The sequence below is a fragment of the Chiloscyllium plagiosum genome, chromosome 32 (assembly GCF_004010195.1).
Source record: "Chiloscyllium plagiosum isolate BGI_BamShark_2017 chromosome 32, ASM401019v2, whole genome shotgun sequence".
In the NCBI taxonomy this organism is placed as follows: Eukaryota; Metazoa; Chordata; class Chondrichthyes; order Orectolobiformes; family Hemiscylliidae; genus Chiloscyllium; species Chiloscyllium plagiosum.
Window position 1 is genome coordinate 43,601,644 of NC_057741.1, and position 25,691 is coordinate 43,627,334.

General features: G+C 40.4%; 1 protein-coding gene across 1 annotated transcript in view; it reads left to right on the forward strand.

The window, feature by feature from the left end:
* The window catches only part of trpm7 (transient receptor potential cation channel, subfamily M, member 7), a 121,471-nt gene that overhangs the window by 58,297 nt on the left and 37,483 nt on the right, over positions 1–25,691 (forward strand). The window contains exons 20-30 of the mRNA XM_043674578.1: positions 1,134–1,262; positions 3,405–3,656; positions 4,499–4,673; positions 6,130–6,262; positions 7,330–7,517; positions 8,111–8,243; positions 12,200–12,921; positions 14,222–14,316; positions 14,401–14,509; positions 16,853–16,938; positions 24,334–24,374. Of these exons, the coding sequence (XP_043530513.1) occupies positions 1,134–1,262; positions 3,405–3,656; positions 4,499–4,673; positions 6,130–6,262; positions 7,330–7,517; positions 8,111–8,243; positions 12,200–12,921; positions 14,222–14,316; positions 14,401–14,509; positions 16,853–16,938; positions 24,334–24,374 (2,063 nt within the window). The remainder of the gene's footprint in view (positions 1–1,133; positions 1,263–3,404; positions 3,657–4,498; positions 4,674–6,129; positions 6,263–7,329; positions 7,518–8,110; positions 8,244–12,199; positions 12,922–14,221; positions 14,317–14,400; positions 14,510–16,852; positions 16,939–24,333; positions 24,375–25,691) is intronic.

Sequence of the window (25,691 nt, forward strand, 5' to 3'; positions counted from 1 at the left end):
TGAGGATTTGAGCATGATGGTCTCTTTATTCTGCTCAAACAACCATAAAAGGGGAATATGAGAATTAGTGTTGGTAAGGACTGCACTTCTGTTATATACTGTCTGATTGTATTACTCGAAGTTTTCTGTACCCAAAGGATCTGACCATTTTCCAGCAGGACTTCTAATCCTTGCTGAAGCAGCAATACATCAATGCAGCCCTTCCAGGGTGTATCCAGCAATCATAGAAGAGTAAAAAGAGAGGATGTGCACCTTTTTTGCTGCAGCAGCTGCTGTATTCCCATAGCTCCAGGTCATTTGGTGCATAGGTTAATGAAACACTGAGTGGCTGCTCGAGGGAGGGTGTGGGGCTGGCTGGAGTCATTGTGGGAAGATGAGGTAGTGCAGTTTGGTCAAGCTGAGGATTTGGGGAAGTGTGAGGTACTCTGTTTGGGTTGGGGGGACAGTGGTTCATTTGGGTCAGTTATGATTGTTGTGGTGCTTTATACAGTTGCAATGACTAACCACTGAGTTAGACCAGGTATTAACCAGCTTTAAGTTTCCTGGATAAGTATGTGAATAAATACCACTTTGCTGGTCCAGGTCGTATGAAGAGTCACAAATAGCAGAAACCAGCCCATTGAAAATTTCAACTTGGGCAATTTCAGCGAATGTGCTTATGTCAGAATTTGTGCAGTGTCAGGTGGGCATATCCCAATTTACATCAAATCTTACGATGATCAGGATACAAAATGTTTGGGCTGTTGGCTTCAATTTAATTATTATATTTGCATTGATTAGGGAGCAAAAGATCACTGCTGTGACCTAAAGTACATGACTGCAATCAAATTCCATTTGTAATTCCTTTTTATGAAAGTGAATGTTCATCACTTGGTAGTTGAGGATAAAAATACTTAAGGCAAGATTTATTGAAATGTTCCTCTTTGACAATGGAAAGTAGTACGCATTGTCTCACAAAGATTAACTAAGAAACCTTGAGAGATGAAACTAAAAGTAAAGGTTCTCAGCATAAAGCTTCACTCTTTACTACGGTAATACTACAACTGAAGAGTCAAGTACTGAAGAATGAGGATCTGTCACTATTCAAAACTTTGAAGTCATTAATCTCTTTCTCTAAAATTGAATCTTTGCAGTTGGCGTATTTGGGATTTCTCATGCTGTACACCTATGTTGTTCTGGTGGAAATGGAGAATTTACCATCAGTGCAAGAATGGATTGTGATTTCCTTCATTTTTACCTTAGCCATCGAGAAAATTAGAGAGGTGAGGATGATTCTTTTAAAAATCAACCTGGAATTGTCACAGCTTAATAATGTGCACAATCAACAAAGTGTTGTGTACTGTTTTTAAAAAATCATTTGGTCAAGGAGCCTGTTGTCTGTCCAGTTCTCACAATAGCTCTTTGAACTTCACTGATTACCCAGTCAGGCTGAATGCATTAGTTAGCATCTTGGTGCTCTTTTAAAATTTGACCTGTTTCTATTCAGATCTAGTCTAGTGCTAAGACCACCGTACTGCATCATTGCCCCTACCTTGTTGAGTTGCTGTCTCTGATACTGACTCCCTCATTGCCTGAAACCTTTGCCTAACAAGTCCTAATCACTCATCTCCTTATCCTCCCATACATTTTCTTGTTCACTTCCCCTCAAGTCAATTCTTGCTCTCTCTATTTATTGTGGGTTTCACTGACTAGGCCAGCATTTATCATCCATTCTTAATTGCCCTTGAGAAGGTGATGTTGACCTATCTTGAACCACTGCAGTCCACCTGTTACTGGCATGTCCACAGACCTTTCAGGATGCAGAGATGGTGAGGAACAACCAAGTTATTTCCACGTATGGAAGGTGAATGACTTGGAAGAGACTTTGAGGGTGTGAATCAGCTGCCCTTGTCATTCCAATTAGTACAGGATGCAGGTTTGGAAGTTGCTGTTGGAGGAACCTTGATGAGTTGTTACAGTGCACACTGTTGATAGGACAAACTGCTACCACTTGGAGGGGTAGTGGAGGGAGTGAATGTTGAAAATGTTGGGTGTGATAGTCATGTGGGTTGCTTGGTTCTGGATGGTTTTAAGCTTGTGTGTTGCTGAAGCTGAACTCATCCAAGCAAGTGGAGAGTATTTCATCACAGTCCTGATATTGTATATTGTGGATGGACTTGGGGGAATCAGGAGGTGAGTTACTCGCTGCAAGATTCCTAGCCTGTGACTTGAAAGTTTTAGCCACAGTACTCACATAGCTGCTCCAGTTCAGTTTCTGCTCAATGGTAACTTTCATGACATTGTTTTGGGAGATTCAGTGATGCTAAGGCCGTTGAATGTCAAGGGACAATGTTTGAATTCTCTTATTTTCAATATGGTCATTGCCTGGCATGTGTCAGTCCAAGCTTAGATGCTGTCCAACAGGAAAGTCACAGAAGCCGCTGAAGATAGTTGGACCTCAGGCACTGCACTGAGGATCTCCTTTACTGAGGTCGTGGAACTGAGATAACTGACCTCCAACAAAGCACTCCCATCATCTTTTGTACTAGGTGACTCTAGCCAGTGGAGACCCCCCTCTCCAGTTTTGCTAGGTTTCCTCATTACCACACACTATGAAAGCTCACTTCATCGGTGGAGTTAGGCTCTTCTGTGCTTCTTTGAACCTGTAATGAGTTGAGAGTGTGGTGCTGGAAAAGCACAGTAGGTCAGGCAGCATCTGAGGAGCAGGAGAATCGACATTTCGGGCATAAGCCCTTCGTCAGGAAGAGCTTTTGCCCAAAATGTCTCGATTCTTCTGCTCCTCGGATGCTGCCTGACCTGCTTTGCTTTTCCAGCACCACACTGTCGATTCTGATCTCCAGCATCAGCAGTCCTCACTTTCATCTGAACCTGTAAAAGAGTTGAGTGGGTCTGGTAGATCCAAAATTGAGCGTTGGTGAGCAGGTTATTATTATGTACAGCTCGATAGCACTGTGGATGACACTTTCCATCACAGTGCTACCTATCTGTTATTTCTCCTTATCTTTTATAGGACATTTTCCCAGGCAGAGCCAATGCCCATCACCCTGGCACTGGCTTATTCGTTTTGCCCATTATCATGAGGAACTGATCAATATACTGCTGTTCCTTGATCCTCAAAGTCACTTCCTAGGTCACTTTCCATGCCATCAAAAGTACTCTTTTGAAAACTTGGTTTGTTTACCACTTTTATCCATGTTTCCCTGCATTCCTCCCCCAGTCTCTTTCATGGATTTTGGTCCATTGCTCCTTAAGGAGTAATATTTTGGTATTTCACACTGCATGAATTAATTGATCATTTGTGTTCATTAGAAGTTTTCAGGTATATGATAGCCTTGTGTCATAATCTGTTGGATTTTGATTCATTGATGCAATTGTTATCATTTTGTTAATTTTTGTTTATCTAGATCTTTATGTCAGAAGCTGGAAAGATAAGTCAGAAGATCAAAGTTTATTTCAGTGACTATTTCAACATCACTGACACGCTCGCAATTGTCTTGTTTTTTGTTGGTTTGGGGCTAAGATTTGGAACTGAGCAAGTGATGACTGCTGGGCGGATAATGTACTGCCTCAATATTATATTTTGGTATGTGCGACTTTTGGATTTCCTAGCCGTCAATCAGCATGCAGGGCCATATGTCACAATGATAGGTAAAATGGTAAGTGAATCACCTGGAAACTTTAATGATTCGTTTTGTATTTTTGTCTTTCAAATGTGAAGATGAGTTCTATTGTAATTATTCTTTATAATGCAACAAAGATGTTCATGTTATGTGATATTGGATTTTAACAGATTTGTTGTATTCTAATAATTAAAATATTGCTGTGGATCATTTTACTGTAAGATATGGAGAGCCAATACTATATTGGAGTGTATTTTCACAAACCTTAAGAGTCTTGGAGATCTGTGCTAGCATTGCAACAGTTGCTTTTTAATTTTACATTGATTGCAAGAGTCGCAGGTAAGTTCTAGAACTTGACTGAGAGAAAGGCTTGCAATCCTAAATTATATCTTTTTGAAATTTGAACTTTACAATTCGCTGAAATAATTCACTTTTTTTAACTTGAAGACCTCGTCTCATTTAATGGGACATATGCCACAAGAGTAGTTAGATATTTGTCATTCCCCAAAGTGAAATTGCCACCTTCAATCCTTCCTTAGTGTAGGAAGGTATCGACTGTAATGGAGAGAGAAAAGACAGAGGAAAGTTACATGTGCAGTTGCTGATTAGAAAATGGCACCAAAGATGATCCTGAGTGGCCCTGGATGCAAGAACATCAAAAAGAGGAGAACCAAAGTTTATACTAAAATAAACTTTAATATTAAATTAAAATAAAAACTCAAGTTAATTACATTTTTTACAGAAGAATTTTATATTACATGCACCTTTTAGTGATTGGTATCATTCAGCATTTTTGCAATGCAATAGCATCAGTTACCATTACTATGCTTTTGCACAATTATTTTGAACTTTGAATTTTTTAATCTCTTGAATTCTAGGTGGCAAACATGTTTTATATCGTGGTTATTATGGCAGTGGTCTTACTCAGCTTTGGTGTTCCAAGGAAAGCAATCCTTTACCCAGCCGAGTCTGCATCCTGGGAACTAGCTAAAGATATAGTCTTCCAGCCTTATTGGATGATATATGGTGAAGTATATGCATATGAAATTGATCGTAAGTAACCTTTTGACAATATCTGAATACCTGGAAATGTGCAGGAATAATCTCCATCTTCAAAATTCTCCACTCAGTGTAACTTGTCCTAAAAGAAATAATGGAGGCAACATGCCAAGCAGGTGTATCAGGATATGGTGATACCATAGATGCTTCATGCCAAAGATAGTCTCATATTGTTGGGTCTTGTAAAGCCCCAAGAACAAGGATCATTGAGTCTGCTAATTTACTCTCCGCTAACTTGTCTTTGATCCTTCCAGTCAACCTCTTATTGCCAACAAATTGGCACAAAGTGTGAAATCTCTTCTTAGGTGTGCGTTAATGTAACATTCAATAAACATGCTCTCCAGGGTTGTGTACATTTCTCAGCAAACTGATGATGACTTGAGATAAATAATATCAACAACTTAATTAAAAGATAGTCATTACACATTCTCCTAGGCCAGGAATGTGAACCTGATGGTAAACTGCTGCTTGGAAGATTCAGTTCTAAGTAACAATGAAAAATAATTCTAGAGTGAGCAGAGTTTTAAAAAATGACCAAAGGCATTAGCATTCAAGGCAAAAGGACGCAAATAATAATTTTATGCTAGTTGTGCTTTTGCGGTTCAACCTTTTATGCTGATCCATGAAATTTCATACTTCAAAACAGTCCAGTATTTAATCTAAGGGTAATTAGGGGTAGCCCACATGAATGAAAAATGTAAGATGGTTCAAGACATCAAACTTTACAGGTTTTCTCAGAGTTAGTTCATTGTGTGCACAAAGAACAGCTGGTCTTTGTTTCCTGCAATATTCAAGCAAGGTGGATAATGAAGCAGTACTAATTTCACTGTCACTGAACATGTATCCAGGTGGTTCAGAGGACTTGGAACTTCTTCACCTCTGGACCCAATGCCTCAGGATGTGTATCTGTATGGACTAAGTTCACACAAACCTGGGAATGCATCTAGACAATCATATTATCACAAACTGTAGCGCAGCTTGCATTTGGGGCTGTACCACCATTCATCGGAAATCCTGGGTTGATGGCAGTCTCAGGCTTAATGCGCTTCATTCCCACCCCTGACATAGGGTATCCATCACTCAAGGACTTAGTCCAAAGCTTTCCACCTAAGAGTCTAAGTTCTCTGTCTAGTCCTTCTAAAAAAGGTTTAGAGATAAAAACTTCTGTTAATCTGATTTATTACACTGTTTAGACAGTCCCCTGAATGCTGGGTAATGTTCAGTATTATTTTGTCACCTAAAACTGTAATTGACCTCATCTCCGTAGTAAAGAATATAATGATGGTAAGAAGATGTATTCCTTGCAATTAGTTTTGAAGTGCACAATTATAAATCTCACAACAGTCCATATAGCCATTTGCCTCTCGAATTGTTTGAAAGATTGCTCTTATTAAAATGCCAGGAATCTCTCCATAAAACACTTTATTGATCAGTCTCTCTTTTCATAAAGCCTGTGCCAATAACACTGAAGATGGTGCAAAGCAGCGTTGTGTCATTGGATCATGGATAACGCCATTTTTACAAGCTGTCTACCTCTTTGTACAGTATATCCTCATGGTGAATCTTCTAATTGCATTTTTTAAGTGAGTACTTTCTTCCATCCATAATAAAAATCTGTGCATTCTGATGTAATTTCTTTCCACTGTGAATTTGCATGTCTACCTTTGCTTGCTCCCATTACAATGTGGATGTGTTGCATCATCATAAACACTACTCCCTCCTTGTAGCAGAACCTCCACAACCAATAGGCAGGCCTTTGATATTTGTTTTAGAAATTTCTTCATTCAAATGGTTGTGAACCTTCAAAATTCACTATTCGAGAGTGGTGTTGAAATTAATTTAGTATGTTCAGGAGACAAAATGATTTTGTTTTAGGTTAAAGATGTTGAGGGATATGATTTTGATGGATTTGAAGTGCAGGGTTAGCATGATCTTGTTGAATGGCAGAGTCCTCAAACAGCCAAATGGCCTCCTCCAACTCCTATTTCTGCAGCCTGCCATTGGCAACCATGTTTCAGTTGCCATGGTTCTATTCCCTCGCATATCCTTCGTAAATGCCTTTGCCTTTCTACCTCTTCAACACATACTCACATGTCTCTTGTTTGACTAAATTTTTGGTCACATCTCCTTCACTGTCCATGTTTCATGTGCGCCTGAAATGTTTTGTTATGACATGGGAACAGCTGCTTGATGAACTGCAAACTTCGGCGCAATACAAACTGATCTTTACTTTTGGGTAAAAAACCCAAGGTTTAGCAAAAATGACAGCCAAATCAATAAATGAGAGATCAGTTTGGTTGACTAAAGCTTGATCAAATGGATGAATTTAAGAAAATTCTCGAACAGTGTGATAGAATTTCAGATAGTTGGAACTGCAGCCGAAGGCACAGGCACCATTTATGTGAGGAGAGGGGAAGACAGCATCTGGTTTTGGGGGTCCATAAACTAAAACTAACTTTTACTTCAGATTTGAACATGACCTAAGATTTTAACCCTTTTAATGACAAGGAGCTGCTTTTGAAATCATGTTCCATTAAACTTTTCCAAATGCTTTCTGATCATAAACATCTCAGATATTTAAATAGCCATAACTTGTAATATGGAAAATTACAGTAAATTGTGGAAAATAATTTATTTTCTTGTTTTTCAGCAATGTGTATTTCCAAGTGAAGGCTATTTCAAACATTGTGTGGAAATATCAACGGTACCACTTTATCATGGCATATCATGAAAAACCTGTTCTCCCACCACCCCTCATCATTCTCAGTCACTTTGCTTTATTGATCTCTCATGTTTGCCGAAGAGGAAGGAAACATGATCGAGGGCAAGGAGGCCCAAGTAAGGATGATCTTCTGAATCTTCCTGAAGTTGGTGTTTGTGTTTTATTACAAACATTTGTTGGTGTCATTATTTAATATTCTGGGAGTACAATATTTTCGACAATTTGCCTAAGGTACCTTGGGCTCATATATTAAATCCTAGCACAGTTTTACTGTTTGTTTTGCTTTGTTGCCTAATTAGTTGTTCTTGCAGTGTTGGATATGGACTGGTCACACTGCCTTGCTCAAAATCTCTTGTCAACAAAATTTTGTTTTTAGTTTGAAGTTTTGCATTTTTTCCTGCTTCTCTCTCTCTCGCACAGACAAAGGCACAGGCAGAGAAACAAACTCTTTAATTACTAACTCCAAACGTCAAAGTTAAAAATCACACAACACCAGATTATAGTCCAACAGGTTTATTTGGAAGCACTAGCTTTTGGAGCTAATCTTCAATTAAGGCTAGCGTTCTAAATTAGTTGACAAGGTCTCCAATTCAAATAGCATCGAATTTTGAAGACTTCTAAATTAAAAGTTCTGCTACTTCAAAGTCAGAATTTGAATTTAACTTTGGAAATCCTACAAACCTAATCTGCCAAAACCTGTTTATTTCAGAACTGTTTGTAAGTGAGGATGATCAGAAAAAATTGCATGACTTTGAAGAGCAATGTGTGGAGAAGTACTTCCATGAGAAAGAGGATCGTTTTCATTCTGGGAGTGAAGAACGCATTCGGCTGACTTCAGAAAGGTAAAGATTTTAATTTTCTAGAACCTTAGTACCACTTATAACAATAATGGGAAATATGAACTTAGGTTTTGGTCTAGATTAATTATGTGCAAAGTTATCAGATTCTCATTTCAAATCTTCATCGAAACCAAATCATTTTGAAAGTGCAATTGCTTGTAACACAGTTTTGGCTGTCAACAACAAGTGCTCAAAACAGGAATGAGATTCATAGTCAGTAGAACTGGCAGAAGAGAATTTAATGTCTGATCTGATGGTCAAAATTTACAATGCAGAAATGGAACATTGTCGAATAGTTTAATCAGAGCTTCATTAAAAGTTTTTTATAATTGGTGTTTATGACTTGAAATATAATCTTGCTGTCAGTGTTTCTTTGCTGAGAGCAACTATACCTCACCAGTATGGATAATGCAGTACTTTAACTTTTTCTGAAATGGTTTGTGATGTACTTGGAGAAGACATTAAAGATGTGAAAGTTGGACCCTATAATCTAAATACTGTTTCGTGGGTCTGGGTGGGATGTTCTTTAGAGGGTTGGTGTGAACTCAATTAGCCAAATGGCCTGCTTCCACGCTGTAGGGATTTTGTTATTCTAATAATTGAGCTGGTCAGGTCTTAAAGGACGTAGTTGCTAGACTGAGTCTGGATCAGGTGGTGAGCAAACCAACAAGGTGGAAAAACATTCTCAACCTCATCCTTAACAATCTGGCAGCTGCTGATGCATCAGTCCATGACAGTATCGGTAAGAGAGACCACCACACAGTCCTTTTGGAGACGAAGTACCACCTTCACATTACGGATATTGTCCATTGTGTTGTGCGGCACTATCATTGTGCTAAATGCGGCAGACTTTGATCAGATCTAGCAATTCAAGACTGGGTATCCACGAGGCACTGAGAGTCAAAAACAGTGGCAGAGTAGTACTTCAGTACAATCTGTAACCTCATGGCTCCCCATACTCTCTGCTTAACCATCACCGTCAAGCCAGGGGATCAACCCTGGTTCAATGGAGAGTGCAAGAGGGTATGCCAGGAACAGCACCAGGCATACCTAAAAATGAGGTGTCAACCTGGTGAAGCTATCACCAAACAGGAGCTAAGGGATCTCACAACTAACAGATCAGTTCTAAGCTCTGTAGTCATGCCACATCCAGTTGTGAATAGTGATAGAGGAGGAGACTCCACAAAACCTCACTGGAGGAGGAGGCTCCACAAAAATCCACATCTTCAATGATGGCAGAACCAGCACATCAATGCAAAAGTTAAGGTTGAAGCATTTTCAGCTCAAAGTGCCAAGTGGATGGTCCCCAGCAATACACAAACCAGACTTCAGCCAATTCAATTCACTCCATGTGACATCAAGAAACAATTAGAGGTACTGGTTACTGCAAATGCTACTGGCCCTGGTAACATTCTGGCAATAGTACTGAAGACTTGTGCTCCAGAACTTCGAGTACAGTTACAACATTGGCATCTACCTGACAATGTGGAAAATTGCCCAGGTGCGTCCTGTGCATAAAAAGCCAGAGAAATTCAACTCGGCTAATTACCACCCCATCAGTCTACTCTCGATTATCAGTAAAGTGATCAAAGGTGTCATCAACAATGCTATCAAACAGCGCCTGCTCAGTAATGCCCAGTTTAGCTTCTCTAAGGTCACTCCACTCCTGACCTCATTACACCCTTCGTTCAAACATGGACAAAAGAGCTGAATTCCGGAGGTGAGGTGCAAGTGACAGCCATTGATATCAAGTCTGTATTCAACAGAATGTGGCATCTGGGAGCACTTGCAAAACTGGAATCAGTTGGTATCAGGGGCAAACTCTCCAGTAAATGGAATCATAGCTGGCACATAGAAAGATGCCTGTGGTTGTTGGAGGTCAGTCAGCTCAGTTCCAGGACATCTCTGCAGGAGTTCCTCAAGGTGGTGTTCTCACCTAGCCATCTTCAGGTCCTTTATCAATGACCCTTCCTCCATCATAAGGTCAGAAATGTGGATGTTTGTCAATGATTGCACAATGTTCACTTTCATGACTCCTCAGATACTAAAACAGTCCATGTTGAAATACAACAACATATGGACAATATGCAGGCTTGGGCTGACAAATGGTAAATAACATTCATGCTACAAAGGCCTAGCTATGACCATCACCAATAAGAGACAATCTAACCACTGGTCCTCGACATTCAATGGTGTTACCATCACTGAATCCTCCAGTATCAACATTTTGGGCGTTAACATTGACTAGATGCCCAACTGAACACTCCACGTTAACACAATGGCTACAAGAGCAGGTCAGAGGGTAGGAATAGTACGTTGAGTAACTCACCTCCTGACTTCCCAAAGTCTGTCCACCATCTACAAGGCACAAGTCAGGAGTGTGCTGGGATACTCCCCACTTGCCTGGATGGGTGCAGCTCCAACAACACTCAAGAAGCTTGACACCATCCAGGACAAAGCAACCTGCATGATTGGCACCAATCCACAAACATTCACACTCTCCTCCACCAACACTCAGCAGCAGCAGTGTGTACTATCTACAAGATAGACTGCAGAAACTCATCATAGATCCTCAGACAGCACCTCCCAAGCCCATGACTGTTTTCATGTAGAAGGACAAGGGCAGCAGATATATGGGAACACCACCATCTGCAAGTTCTTCTCCAAGTCACTTGCCATCCTGACATGGAAACATATCGCTGTTCCTTCATCATCACTAGATCAAAATCTTGGAGTTCCCTTTCTAATGGCATTGTGGGTCAACCCACAGCAGTGGACTGCAGCTATACAAGAAGGCAGCTCATCACCACCTTCTCAAGGGCACCTGGGGTCATGCAATAAATTCTGACAAGCCAGTGATGCCCACATCCCACAAATGAATGAAAAAAAAATTGGGTACAGCGTGGAAGATGACCATTCGATCAGTTTTATCCATGTTGAATCTTAAAGCTAGTCATCTGCTCCTTGCTTTTTAGCTCCAGCTCTGTCATTCTCCAATTCCCTTTTGAAAGTTCACATTCAGGAGTGCATTTTAGATATGGTTCTTATGTGTTACACTTGATATTTCAGGGATAGTGCAGCAGAGAGCTGAATGTTTAATTATTAAGATTTTCTGGACATTGCAATTTGTGTGAAGTAGCAGTGAAGCAAACAGTACACTTGGTTGAATTCAAGTCTTCAAAGGAAGTCCCCAAGCTCCTGTCAAGCCACATTTAGAATCCTGCAAATCTTTTTGGGTGCTGCAACAAGAGGCATTTTTCTCCAGCCAAACATTAGGAAACTCAAAGCGTAGAGCCTCATGCTTTCGCCTGAATCTGCACCCTCAGTCCCCACCACTGTCTCTACTTCAATCAGACTGTATCTGTAGTTTCCTGTTACAATCTCAAATGTTTAATTTGTTGTGTATCATAAATGACAGTTGCTTCTACCCTTGTAACATTTGGTTAATGCCTATAATAACCCATCTACTGTTGAAACCATTATGATTTGTTGCCCCCAAACTCGACTATTCTAGTCTTATCCTTACAAGCTACCTACACTCTGCTCTTTCTCGTGATGTTCAGTTCACCTAAAATTCTTCTTTCCTCTCTCTTCACCCCTTTTTCTTTCTCCCTCTACCTCCACCACAATCCCCCTCCTCCTCCTTCACCCACCCCCACCTACAGCAAACATTTCTTTTGCCTTTGCCGTCAGTTGTTTAAGTCCCTTAATACTCTAGCACATCCTCAGCTCCATGATGTCGTCCAGTTCATCTTCCATCATGTTCTGTTTCGCTAACTCTGCCTTTGTGTATCCCATTACACTTTCTGATTACGTGCCTCAAGCATCTTTTGAAGCTTGTATTTCTACGGTAAGGGTATAATTGTAATAGTTAGGTCTGAAATTAGCAACATTCAGCAATAATTTATTTAGTTCCGTATGAAGTCATTGAGTTAATCTTTCTTTCTCTTTCTTTTTAGAGTTGAAAATATGTCCATCCAGTTAAAAGAAGTAGGTGACCGTGTAAATTATATAAAGCGTTCATTACAAACGTTGGATGGCCAGATTGGGCACTTGCAGGACCTGTCTGCCCTTACAGTGGACACTTTGAAAGCACTGACTGCTCAGAAAGCTTCAGAAGCCACAAAGATGCACAATGAAATTACTCGCGAGCTGAGCATTTCAAGAAATCTGGGAGATAATCTTTCAGATGCTCCAGTTAAAACTTCTCTTAAAAAGAAGCACAGCATTGGAACATATTTGGGCTCCTCTTTTTCTCAGCGAGGGATGGACACTGGTGATTCAGTATGTGCTGATGGTTCTCTTCAAGATTACATTAATGTTTCCCAAAGAGAGATGTTATGCAGGAAGTATGGCCCAGATTTTCTTCCAGGCTCACAGAGGAATGAACTGAATGTTCAAGAGGCTGGTTCCTCAGCCTGTGCCTTATTACAAAATGCGGCATCTCCCTCTGAACTTCACATGGGGCTGGGGAAGACCCAATCTCTGACCAGTGATCAAAAACCAGGAAAGTCATTCCACAGCATACCAAATCTCTCCTCCCCAGCTGCCAAATTTTTTGTTAGTACCCCATCTCAGCCAAGCGGTACAAGCCAACTGGAGCTTGTAGCTGACTCAGTCGACACAGTTAAAACTGGTATAGATGCCGATGGCAGTTCTGTTGAATTTGGGGCATTTGTTGGTAAGTATAGTGAAGTTGTTTGTGCTTTACCTGAAGACATTTGCTGCTGTCCTTCTCATCCTGCTTGCAGCTTCTGTTGCCACGCTAGCACCACAGCTTGCTTTGAAACTGAAGGATATCTCAACCACGCATTCATTGACACTGAGAGTAGCACAGACACTGACAACAGTCATGACCGAAGCACTGAATATAATCCGAGCACTACGCATGACTTTGAGAACGACTATGAAAAGAGAGAACCTCTGCGCACAGGAGACTTTACTTCGGCCATCATATCCAGTAAAGAAACCTATGAACAATACAGCAAAGGTCAAAGAGATTTGGACAGTCACTTCATACAGGCTATCGAATTACGAGGTCAACATATTAATATTGGGAACTGTTCAGGACTGCTGAATGATGTGTGGAACAAAACCAAAATGAGAGGTTTGAGCTCCTGTACCACTGTAACTTTGTGGGACTTCTGCTGGTTGCAGGTGACTTCACTGTTGGTGCATCGCTTGGGCCTCTCCTTGGTTTTATTTGCCCTTCTGCTTCTGCTATATCTCGGTTGCAACAAAAAGGCACCACTGCTGTGTTTTTTTTCCCCTCGCTTTGTAACATTTTATGGTATCTACTCCAATGTCTCCGATTTTACCTCTGAACAATACTTGGTTTTCAGCCATTTTGAACTGAATCATACTTTAATTTTCTAATTATCCTTTCTAAGATTGTGACAGTTAGATGGATCGTAATCAAAACTTAATAAAGTCCCTGAAAGCATTTTGTTTTAAATTCCAAAACAAGCTTCAAATTTAACTTTCAAATTTGCATCTTCAATACTTAATTTCTTATTGCAATCAGTGAAGGGAAAGCACAGAGATACATTATATAATGGTCTTGATTTGTAGTGTTTTTAAAAGAATTTTCCTGGCTTTACTTTTGCCATCTAAAAGCTGTCAAGAAGTTGTGCATCATCAATTATTAGAAGTTGGAAACATGTCATATTTAATTCAGTCTTATTGATGTTAATAGAAACTCCAGTTAAGTTTAATTGAAAATGATTGGTTGATTGGACCATATGCATTCAGAATATTACATTTTTAAGCCAGTTACTTTAAAGTTTTTTTTTACCATTTGTGAAATGTCATTAACAGCTCCAACTATTTTAGTCTATTGTGTCTGTTATTGGGAATATGGTTTGTGAGGTCAGATCAGAAACATTTCAAAATTGCACGAATTTTACTAACATATTGCACTGTCAGTTTGTTAGCATCTGTGAAATAAATTTTGTGTTAATCTAAATGCATGTCTACTTCAGGCCACAAGGACAACTTGGAACTCCCAAAGTCAGGGACAAGGGAAGCAATAAAGTCAAAAGAGCAGAAATCAACGAAGGGAGTCGTTCATGATTTGGTATTTTGTGCAAAGTGTATTTTCTCTCCTTTTCCAATATTATGCTTCCTTGAAATGTATACTAATGCCTCATGTCTTTACTAGGGAGTTCATCGTGGTGATCGTCATTTGAGAGCTGTGAATTCTTACGCTGGATTTGCTGACCTTCGTGGCAATCATTTGACTTCTGGGACACCTGTTCAGGCAGTTTCTTGTAAGTTTTCAATTCTCGGGGGTGAATTGCCATGTACAGTGGAGTCCTGTACAGATAGATCCAATTTGTAATTAAAAACACTGCCTTAACCTTGAATTTTAAATAATTTGGATTATTATGAAGTAAGATTGGGGTCAGCAGTTTCATGCTTCATGTTTTTGCAGCCAAGAGTTAAATATGGATCAAACTAAACTGTAAATAGTGTCACTGTGAATCAGTGTAACATGAGAGCACAGGAGTACCAATTTCCCTAAAGTGGCAGCTCCTGATCTCCATCTACCATTTGTATTTGTAACATTGAAGTCACTCCAGTCTACATTTCATTTATTCCATGCTGGTTGCAGCATGCAGTCAAACTTCAAAAACAGGCCTTTTTCCATTCCATAGTATGCAAGTCAGAGGATTAGCAATAAGTACATACTGTCTGCTTTTATCTATTGTTTAATCAATCAAAATTAATGATCAGGCCAAATTAGCAATCTCCTAATGTGACCGACCTGCTCAATTTCCTCAGGATGTGAATTTAATCAGTCTGCTTTATTAATGTACCAATGTTAGCAATTCAATATTTCCTTCAAGGCAATGATAACTTACCTTAGCTTCCAAATTTTAAAAACAAGCCTGTCACCAGTTTATAAATAGACTGTTCCAAAAAATAAAAACTGCAACCTGATCAGGTTGCAATCTCCTCAGAACCGTTCTGTCTGCTGCCAATCTGGGCTTTGTAGTTCGAATGTAGACATAACCTTCAGACTCCAATTCAGTATTAATCAACCTCGCTTGTTGAAAGGTAGATTCATTGAATACGCAATCCTTTTCTGATGCCAGACATTCCAAAATCTATTTTGCTCAGCAGCAAAGTTGAGAGTGAGATCACGTTTAGTCATCTTGGAGTAGAAAGAGTACCTCAAATCAACATTCTGGCTCTTTGTATAAAATATTCCAGATTGAACATTGAACTTGCAATTGAACAGCACTGAAGTATCTCATGTACTGTAGCAGGTAGGTAGATTTTTAACAAATGGAGCCAGAAAAATTATGTATCCCTTTGTGCTAATTAGTGGCTGAAATTTGATTTGTTAAAAGTGATTTTGCATATGAACTTCTTAACAATTGATCCATGTATATGAATGGCTGAGTATTCTTGTTAAATATTTAGTTAGCATATGTGCCCATTACTGGGGTATGCAAGGTGTTCTGTGTTTTACCTTGTACAGTGCCGAGGAAATTCAATTTGGTTTGATTTTGAAAAAGGTTGCTGAAGTGTTTTGATATTTGAACTTTAATTAGCATGTGAAGTGCTTGGATAAGTGCCAACTTATTCAAACATTTGGGTCTTCTGATTTTTCCTCCAAATTTTAACAATGAGGATATCCTCATGGTAGTATTGAATACTGCAAGTTTGCAGATGGCACGAAGATTGGTGGAGTAGCAGAAGGGACTGTCAGAGAATACAGGAGGATATAGATAGACTGGAGAGTTGAACGGAAAAGTGGCAGATGGCTTTCAATCCAGACAAATGTGAGGTGATGCATTTAGGTAAGTCTAATTCTAGTGCGAATTATACAATGAATGGAAAAGCCTTGGGAAAAGCTGATGGGCAGAGAGATCTGGGAATGCAGGTCCATTGTACCCCGAAGGTTGCTGCACAGGCGGATAAAATCTTCAAGAAGGCATATGGTATGCTTGCCTTCATCGGACGGGTTATTGAGTGTAAGAGCTGGCAGGCAGTGTTAAATTTGTACAAGACATTGGTTCGGCCACATTTAGAATACTGTGTACAGTTCTGGTCACCACATTACCAAAGGAGAGGGTGCAGAGAAGGTTTACGAGGATGTTGCCTGGTATGGAAGGTGCTAGCTATGAAGAGGGATTAAGTAGGTTAGGTTTATTTTCATTAGAAAAAAGGAGATTGAGGGGGGACCTGATTGAGGTTTACAAAATCATGAAGGGTATAGACAGGGTGGATAGAGACAAGCTTTTTCCCAGGGTGAAGGATTCAATAACCAGATATCATACTTTCAAGGTGAGAGGTGGAACGTTTAAGGGGGATACACATGGCAAGTACTTCACACAGAGGGTGGTGGGCGTTTGGAACGCGTTGCCAGCAGAGGTGGTAGATTCATTTAAGATGCGTCTGGACAGTTGCATGAGTAGGTGGGGAGCAGAGGGATACAGATGCTTGGGGAATTGACCGACAGGTTCAGAAAGTACATTTGGATCGGCTCAGGCTTGAAGGGCTGAAGGGCCTGTTTCTGGGTTGTAAATTTTCTTTGTTCTTTGCCCTTATAAAAAGGAGAGTCTGAGTGTGAATTGTAATTTGCTTTTTTTGTTTTCCCTCAGTGCAAGATAGAACTGTTAAAGACTGGATCAGGGCGTCAGCTGAAGATGTAACATTTCATCGAGAGGATTCAAAGGCTTCCCTGCTGGTTAGTCTGATTTTGAGATTGTTATCAAGCAATGTGATAATTATTATCTTTTTTCATTCCTAGAACGTGGATGTCACTCGCAAAATCATTATTTTTCATCACTAGTAATATTGTAGAATTGGTAATCCGCTGCCTACTTAAAGTGCTGCAGATTGAAGCTTTTCATATTGCTCTTGTTCAGTCAAGTAGATCATTTTGAAGATGGTTTAAGGGTCAAGCACATTGCTGGGAGTCTCATGGACCAGAGTGTGGGGTAAACCAATTTTAATTAGTTTGCTGTGGGATTTGAACTCTCATCATTATTCTAGACGTTTGGATCACAACTGCTGTAATATGTTCATTAATGATTTTTGTGCATATTATGTTTTACCTAGTGGAAAATACATTCTGTGAATGTCTACTTAAGGTGAAATACAGGATAACACTGCACACTAGTTGCATAATTAAAATTAACTGTTATGGCCTATTATTTTGAGGAGGCTCAATGGATAGCCTACTTAATTTCACCCTAACTACATTTCCATCTCTTTTACCCTCATGTTTACCTAGTTTCTCTTTAAATGTACATTGCTATTCACGTCAACTACCAATGGCTGCGAGGTCAGCAGTCTCACACTGAGTGAAGGAGTCTCTCCTGAATTCTTTAGTAGATTTTGGTAATGACTATAGATGAGTCCTGGTTTTGGATTTTAAAGAAAACATTATCAGAAGGAAAAGTTATTTCTTCCTAGTTGCTAAAAAAAATTTCAAATGTTTTAAGTAAAAGAAGAATCCGACAAAAATCTGACAAGCCGGTAAATGATATGGCATTCAGGTGAACAGATAATATAGTCTAAATGCCATTTGTTCCCAAGATTTATTACTGTACTATGACAGAATGAATGATAGAATGTGATGGAAACCTGTTCTCCTGATCTGGCCTGGCTTACAGACCTCTCGAGACCCAAAGCAATGTCGCTAACCTGGCTGAGCAAGCCACTTCAGTTCAAGAGCAATTAATGATAGATTGGCACTCAAATATATAGATGCACAAAATACTGCGGATGCTGGAATCTCAAATAAACAGAAAATGCTGGAGAAATTCAGCTATTCCAGAAGTATCTGTTGCGAGCAAAACATAATGTTTCAAGCCCAAAATGATTTCTTCAGAACTGGAAAACTCCTTTTTTTGGAGGTGCCCAGAGCCTATGTTGACCCATGATAATGCATAAGGTTCAGGCAGCTAAGAACAGAATGGGCCCTGGACGAATATCGGAAGAGTGGGACCAGTCTTAAACAAGGAATCAAGCGGGCTGAAGGGGTCATGAAATAGCTTTAGCGAGCAGTATTAAAGAGAATCCCAAAGCATTTTATTCTTATATAAGAAGCAAGAGGGTAACTTGAGAAAAGATTGGTCCACTAAAGGATAATGAAGGAAGGCTGTGTGAAGAACCTGAGAGAATGGGTGAGATTCTGAATGATTACTTTGTATCCGTGTTCCTCTCCTCAGTGAACATGATGAATCTTGAAATTAGAGATAGAAGTTTGATTAGTCAGGATCACGTTGACATAAGTAGGGAAGATGTGTTGGGTAGGCTAGAGGTTATTCAGGTGGACAAGTCCCCAGGACTGAATGGGATCTATCCCAGATTGCTGAGGGAGACGAGAGAGGAAATAGCTGGGGCCCTGACAGATATCTTTATGGCATCCTTAAATACAGGTGAGATGCCAGAGGACTGGAAGGTTGCTCATGTTGTCCCCCTGTACAAGAAAGTAGTAGGGATATTCTGGGTAACTACAGACCAATGAGCCTGACGTCAGTGGTGGGAAAGTTGCTAGAGATGGTACTGGGGGATAGGATCTATTTATATTTAGAAAAGAATGGGCTTATCAGTGATAGAAATGTGTTGCTGGAAAAGCGCAGCAGGTCAGGCAGCATCTAGGGAACAGGAGAATCGACGTTTCGGGCATTAGCCCTTCTTCAGCCCTTTCCAGCAACACATTTCCATCTCTGATCTCCAGCATCTGCAGACCTCACTTTCTCCTTATCAGTGATAGGCAACATGGTTTTGTGCGGGGGAGATCCTGCCTAACCAACTTTTAAAATAGAGTTCTTTGAGGAAGTGACCAAGTTGATAGGTGAAGGAAGGGCTGTTGACGTCATCTACATGGGCTTTAGTAAGGCATTTGATAAGGTTCCTCATTGTAGACTAATGGAGAAAGTGAAGTCACTTGGTGTGCAGAGTGTTCCAGCTAGGTGGATAAAGAACTGGTTGAGCAACAGGAGACAGTAGTAGTTGAAGGGAGTTTCTCAAAATGGAGAAAGGTGACCAGTTTGTAATATACATAAATGATCTGGAAGGGGGCACTGTTGGTATGATCAGCAAGTTTGCAGATGACATGAAGATTGGTGGAGTAGCAGAAAGCATAAGGGACTGTCAGAGAATACAGAAGGATATAGATAGACTGGAAAGTTGGGCAGAAAAATGGCCGATGGATTTCAATCCAGACAAATGTGAGGTGATACATTTTGGGAAGTCTAATTCTAGAGCGAATTATACAATGAATGGAAGAGCCTTGGGAATAGCTGATTGGCAGAGAGATCTGGGAATGCAGGTCCATTGTACCCCGAAGGTTGCTGCACAGGTGGATAAAATGTTCAAGAAGGCATATAGTATGCTTGTCTTCATCGGACGAGTTATTGGGTGTAAGAGCTGGCAGTTGAAACTTTATTGCTGGAACAGCACAGCAGGTCAGGCAGCATCCAGGGAACAGGAGATTCGACGTTTCGGGCACAGGCCCTTCTTCAGGAAGAAGGGCCTGTGCCCGAAACGTCGAATCTCCTGTTCCCTGGATGCTGCCTGACCTGCTGTGCTGTTCCAGCAATAAAGTTTCAACGTAAGAGCTGGCAGGTCATGTTAAAATTGTACAAGACATTGGTTTGGCTGCATATAGAATACTGTGTACGGTTCTGGTCACCACATTACCAAAAGGATGTGGACGCTTTGGAGAGGGTGCAGAGAAGATTTACAAGGATGTTCCCTGGTATGGAAGGTGCTAGCTATGAAGAGAGGTTGAATAGGTTAGGTTAGGTGAAACGTTTAAGGGGGATACACATGGCAAGTACTTTACACAGAGGGTGGTGGGCATTTGGCACACGTTGCCAGCAGAGGTGGTAGAGGCAGGCACAGTAGATTCATTTAAGGTGCATCTGGATAGATGCATGAGTAGGTGGGGAGCAGAGGGATACAGGTGCTTAGGAATTGACCTAGGTTTAGACATTGGATTTGGATCGGCTCGGGCTTGGAGGGCCGAAGGGCCTGTTCCGGGGCTGTAAATTTTCTTCTCTGTTCTTTAAATTCTGAGTTGCTTGAGAGTGAGTATAGGGATGTACTATTAAGCTCAACTCATGTAAAGTTCCAGAATGGTGAGTGTCATGGTTGTTGTGAATAATATGGGTGACAAAAGCTTCAAAGCACAATGAGAATTATATTTCAGATTGAAGGAAGGGTAGTAGTGTTACTACCATCCTACTCACTCCCACCACTGCCTGGAAGGTAAGTTAATTGTTTAAAAGCTCACCTTGTGGGAGGAATGGCCTCAACTTTCGAAACAGCAGCAGCGGGAGTGAGGACCGGGGCTGCCAGGAAGGTAGTGTCTCCCATTCATCATCCTCCTCTAACCAGACAAAAAGATCCTGAGTGCCGATTTGGTAAGGTAACTAGTTTTTTTTTAATATATAGATTGTTTGGGAATTCAGAACAGTGGGAATAGATGGTAGGGCAGTTGAATGTTCCTTCAGTAGAATGAGAGGTAAGGGTCACCAGTGTCCATGCTAACTGCATCTGCGGGAAGTGCACCCAACTCAAGCTCCTTGGAAACTGCATTAGGGAACTGGAGCTGGATGAACTTTGGATCATTCAGGAGGCGGGGGGGTTATTGAGAGGAGTTACAGGAAGGTAGTCACACCTCAGGTACAGGAAAAAGGTAGATGGATTGCAGTCAGGGGACGGAAAGGGAACAGGCAGACAGTGCAGGGATCCCCTGTGGCCGTACCCCTCAATAACAAGTATACCGTTTTGGATACTGCTGGGCGTGGTGCAATTTACCAGGGGTACAGGTCTCTGACAGAGTCTGTCCCTGTTGCTCAGAAGGGAAGTGGGTAGATGTGCAAAGCATTAGTCATTGGGGACTCCATAGTTAAGGGGCCAGATAGGAGATGCTGTGGGGAAAAGAGAGATTTGCAGTTGGTATGTTGCCTCCCAGGTGCTAGGGTTCGTGAAGTTTCGGATTGTGTTTTCAGAATCCTCGAAGAGGGGGGGGATATCCCCATGTCATGGTCCACATCAGCATCAACGACATAAGTAAAAGAAGGATGGAGATGTAAGGCAGTAATTCAGGGAGCTGAGGTGGAAGCTTAGAGCTGGAACAAAGAGTTCTTATCTCTGTTGCTCGTGCCACGTGCTAGCGAGGTGAAGAATAGGGGGAGAGAGGAGTTGAACACGTGGCTTCAGGGGTGGTGCATGAGGGAGGGATTCAGATACCTGAATAATTGGGGCTCATTCTGGGGTCGATGGGACCTCTACAAATAGGAGGGTCTACACCTGAACCAAAGGGGTACCAATTTCCTTGGGGGGAAATTTGCTAATGCTCTTCAGGAGGATTGAAACTAATTCAGTAGGGGGATGAGAACCTAAACTGTAGCTCCATGTACAGGAGTTTGAGAGAAGCGAGGTCAGAAATAAGGTTTCAAGGTCGCAAGAATTCACCCTGCAGGCAGGAAGGTGGTTTGAAGTATGTCTACTTCAATGCCAGGAGCATCCAGAATAAGGTGGGTGAACATGCAGCATGGGTTCGTACCTGGGACTTTGATATTGTGGCCATTTTCGAGACATTGATGAGATGGGGCAGGAATGATTGTGGCAGGTTCCAGGGTTTAGATGTTTCGGTAAGAACAGGGAAGGTGGTAAAAGAGGGGGAGGCGTGGCATTGTTACAAGGAGATTATTACAGTGGCAGAAAGGACGTTTGATGAGGACTCTTCTACTGAGGTTAGAAACCGTAAAGGAGAGGTCCCTCTGTTGGGGGTTTTCTGTCGCCCTCTGAAAAGTTCCAGAGATATCGAGGAAGGGATTGCAAAGATGATTCTAGGTTGGAGCGAAAGTAACAGAGTTGTTGTTATGGGGGCCTTAACTTTCCAAATAATAACTGGGAATTCTATAGTTTAGAAGGGTCAGTTTTTGTCCAGTGTGTGCAGGATTGTTGACGAGCTATTTGTTTCACCTCAAACTTTGATTAAATGTGTTTCTCAGGTCTGGTTGACTGCAATCAAGTATATTAATCAGTTGCTTAAGAAACTTTGTTAGCGAAGCGCCGATCGACAAATTAATCCTTGATTCTCGCAAAAGTGTTTTGCCTTTGCTTCAACTCTTTGCTGTAACCTTATCTAAAGCAGTTTTGATTCCAAAACAAGGATTGGTTATGGAATATTTTGGATATCCTGAAAATGTGCACTGCTAGAGAAATTGAAATTGCTGCCTTCTATAGTGTGACTGCTGTGAAGTTGAGGCCCTTTAAAAATGCTTCAATTTATGAGAGTTCAATTTAGATGTACAAATTTGCATGATACAGCCAAAAGATTGCCAAGAACAATTGAAAAATAATTTGTTCAATACTGTGAAATACATTGTTAAGAACAATGTATAATTTTAAGTTCATTTCATGTTTCTGTGTGTCAAGAAAGGGGAAACGTGGGTTTTAGTATTCTCAGGAGCTTGATGCTGAGGAGTCTAGAAGCTTGTTTGCATGTATCTTAAAGGTTTTACAGCCTTGAAGTGAAGAGATGGTATCAAATAATTCAGTGCATTAAAAGATATGCAAGAGAAAGCTTGTTGCCTAGCAACAGGGGTCTCGGGCACATGACGATCTGGAAGCCAGTCAGATATATTCAGGTTCTTTGTCATGGAGGCAAGCCAGCTGGGAACTGAGTTAAAAGAATTTAATAGTGAATTTGGTTTGCAGTCTGTTTCGGGTATCATGAGGAGAGATACCAGCTGAAGAAAACAACATCCAATAAATGCACAGAAATTTGCTGCTAAGAAGCTGGTAGCAGCTGTGCCAGCCTGATTAAGAAGCATTAGAGTAATGGGAACCAGGGCATAGGAAGCCATGGACCAAGTGCAGCTAAATTGGATTAGTGTAGCTTAGTATGTGTTGGTCAGTGTAAACAGGTGAGCGGAAGGGCCTGTTTCTGTGCTATGTGAGGTTTGAGTGTTTGTAAGGAAATTATTGGGTTTAAAAGGGGGTAAAGTCATGTTAACCTCAGGTGTGGAAATTCAACCCACGCTATTGGCATCACTCTGCATTGCAAATCTGTTGTCTAACCAACTGATGTTTCAAGGTGTTGTGAGAACCTGAATCTTTTGCTGATGTTTGTAACAACATCTTTCCAACTTTATCTAGTGCAGTATTGTTCATTCAAATAAAAGCAAAATGCTGCAGATGTAGAGATACGTACGTTTTCTTTTAAAAATCGGTGCTGGAGAAATGCAACAGGTCTGGCAGTTTTCTGAAACTCTGAAGAAGAAACATTGGATTTGATTTGGATAGGCAAGTGAGTAGGAAAGGTTTCGAAGGATATGAGCCAAACACAGGCAAGTGGGACTGCTTTAGTTTGGGTAACCTGTTCAGCACGGACGAGTTAGACCAAAGGATCTGTTTCTGTGTCATATGACTATGAAACGCTAACTCAGTTTCTTTCTCCACAGATGCTACAAGACCTATTGACTTTCTCTAGCACTTTGATCATCTTGCTCATGTTTTTTTTCTTGTTTAAACAATGTTTTATTCTTTGTGGTAAAAGTATAATGCAGACATTTGTGAGTGTGTTGCCTCCTCAGTATAAAAAGAAGCAAGGTTAGGATCTAACAAGCCATGTTTCTGTCTGGAATCTGACTTGTCCAGTATTGACATCAGCTGAGATTGTAACAGTGTTGAGTGGCAGTGCTTTACAGAAATTATATTCAGATGCAGGAAAGCAAACATCTAATCTCGTAAACACTGCATTCTTGCTTACAAGTTTCAACAAGTTGAAAAATGAACTAACATACAAAGTGCTGAAAACAGTCTGCAGATAAGGCAGCTTTGGTGGAGAAAATATTCAATTTACAGCTTTGATGAAAGATTACCCAGGAATATATTTTAGATGAACTGCTCTTAAACAAAGAAGAGGGAAGGGAAATAACAAAAGGAAGATGCCTCAGATTGCTTTGGTTTATGTTTATTCTTACAGATTTCTGATTTCGTGATTGACCTTTTGTTATCATGTAAGCTTCACACCAGATGTGAACAAGGTTCTAAAGAACACACAATGCTAACATATTTGTATATAACATGAGCATGCTTTTTCTATTTGTAGGACCGTCTTGAAGACAGACAAATTGCAACCAGTTGTCAAATGTAAGTGAATGGAATGGTAATTTGTAGCAGTGTACATCATTGACTGGATTTACCTTTTATAGTTTTAACTTACAATTTTACTGTACAATTTGAATTCACCCAGATGTACTGCAATGGTCCCTATTTACCGTCTAAATGAATTTCTTATCCTTACCTGATGACCGCATTAATATCACTGAACATTTTTGTTTGCTGATATGCAACATTTAACACTCATTTTGTTGATAGCTTGAACATTGAACAGAATTTTTAGAAGATGACTCAGGCTAATAGTGTGAAAAGTGAGAATATAAGAGAAAGCTTGCCAGAAATGTAAAAATAAAAGCAAGGGTTTATAGGAATATTTGAAAAATAAGTGAGCATTGGTCCTGCAGTGCATGCAAATGGATAATTAGTAATGGAAAATAAGGAGGCAGATGAATTCAGCAAGTGTTTTGCACCAGTCTTCACTGTAATGGATACAACATCCCACAAGCAGTTGTAACTGAGATATTTACAAACATCAGGGAAGTGATACTGAATTTGGAGCTGCAGACACTCAAGTGTCCTGATGGACTTAATCCTGCGACAATAAAGAAATAGCTATGGGATAGTTGATGCACTGATTTTAATTTTCCAAAAGTCCTTAGACATGGGAAAGGTCCCAGTATATTGGAAGTAGCATATGTAACTTCTTTATTCAAAAAAGCTGAAAGAAGGAAACTATTTTCAAGTTAGCTTAACGTCTGTTTTGGGAATGTGCTTTCTATTTTAGTGGAAATGGCAAGGTGCTTAGAAAAAAAATGAAGGTAATTAGGTAGAGTCAACATGATTTTGTGAAGAGGAAATCCTGTTTACCCAATCAATTACAGTTCTTTGACAAATTAACATGTGCTATGGATAAAATGTGAATGTCCTTTATTACTTAAAAGGTTTCAAGAAGGCATCTGATAAAGTGCCATATCAAAAGTTATGTGGAAAATAAGCACTCATGGTTGGAGGCAGCCTGTTGGCATGTTACAAGATTGGCTGGCTAACCGGAAGAAGAGAGTTCGCATAAATTGGTCTTTTTCAAGTTGGCAAGATGTAACAAGTAGTACATCACAGGGACCAATGCTAAGACTTCAACTGCTTACAATTTTTATAAATAACCTGCAAGAAGAGATGGACGGATTGGTTGTCAATTTGTGAAACAAATGTGGGTAGGGAAGTTAGTTATGAAGCAGTCATGAGGAGGCATCAAAAGGTATAGATTAAATGAGCAGACAAAGAAGCGATAAATGAAGTATAACATGGGAAAGTATGAAATGGTACAATTTGGCAGGGAGAATGCAAAAG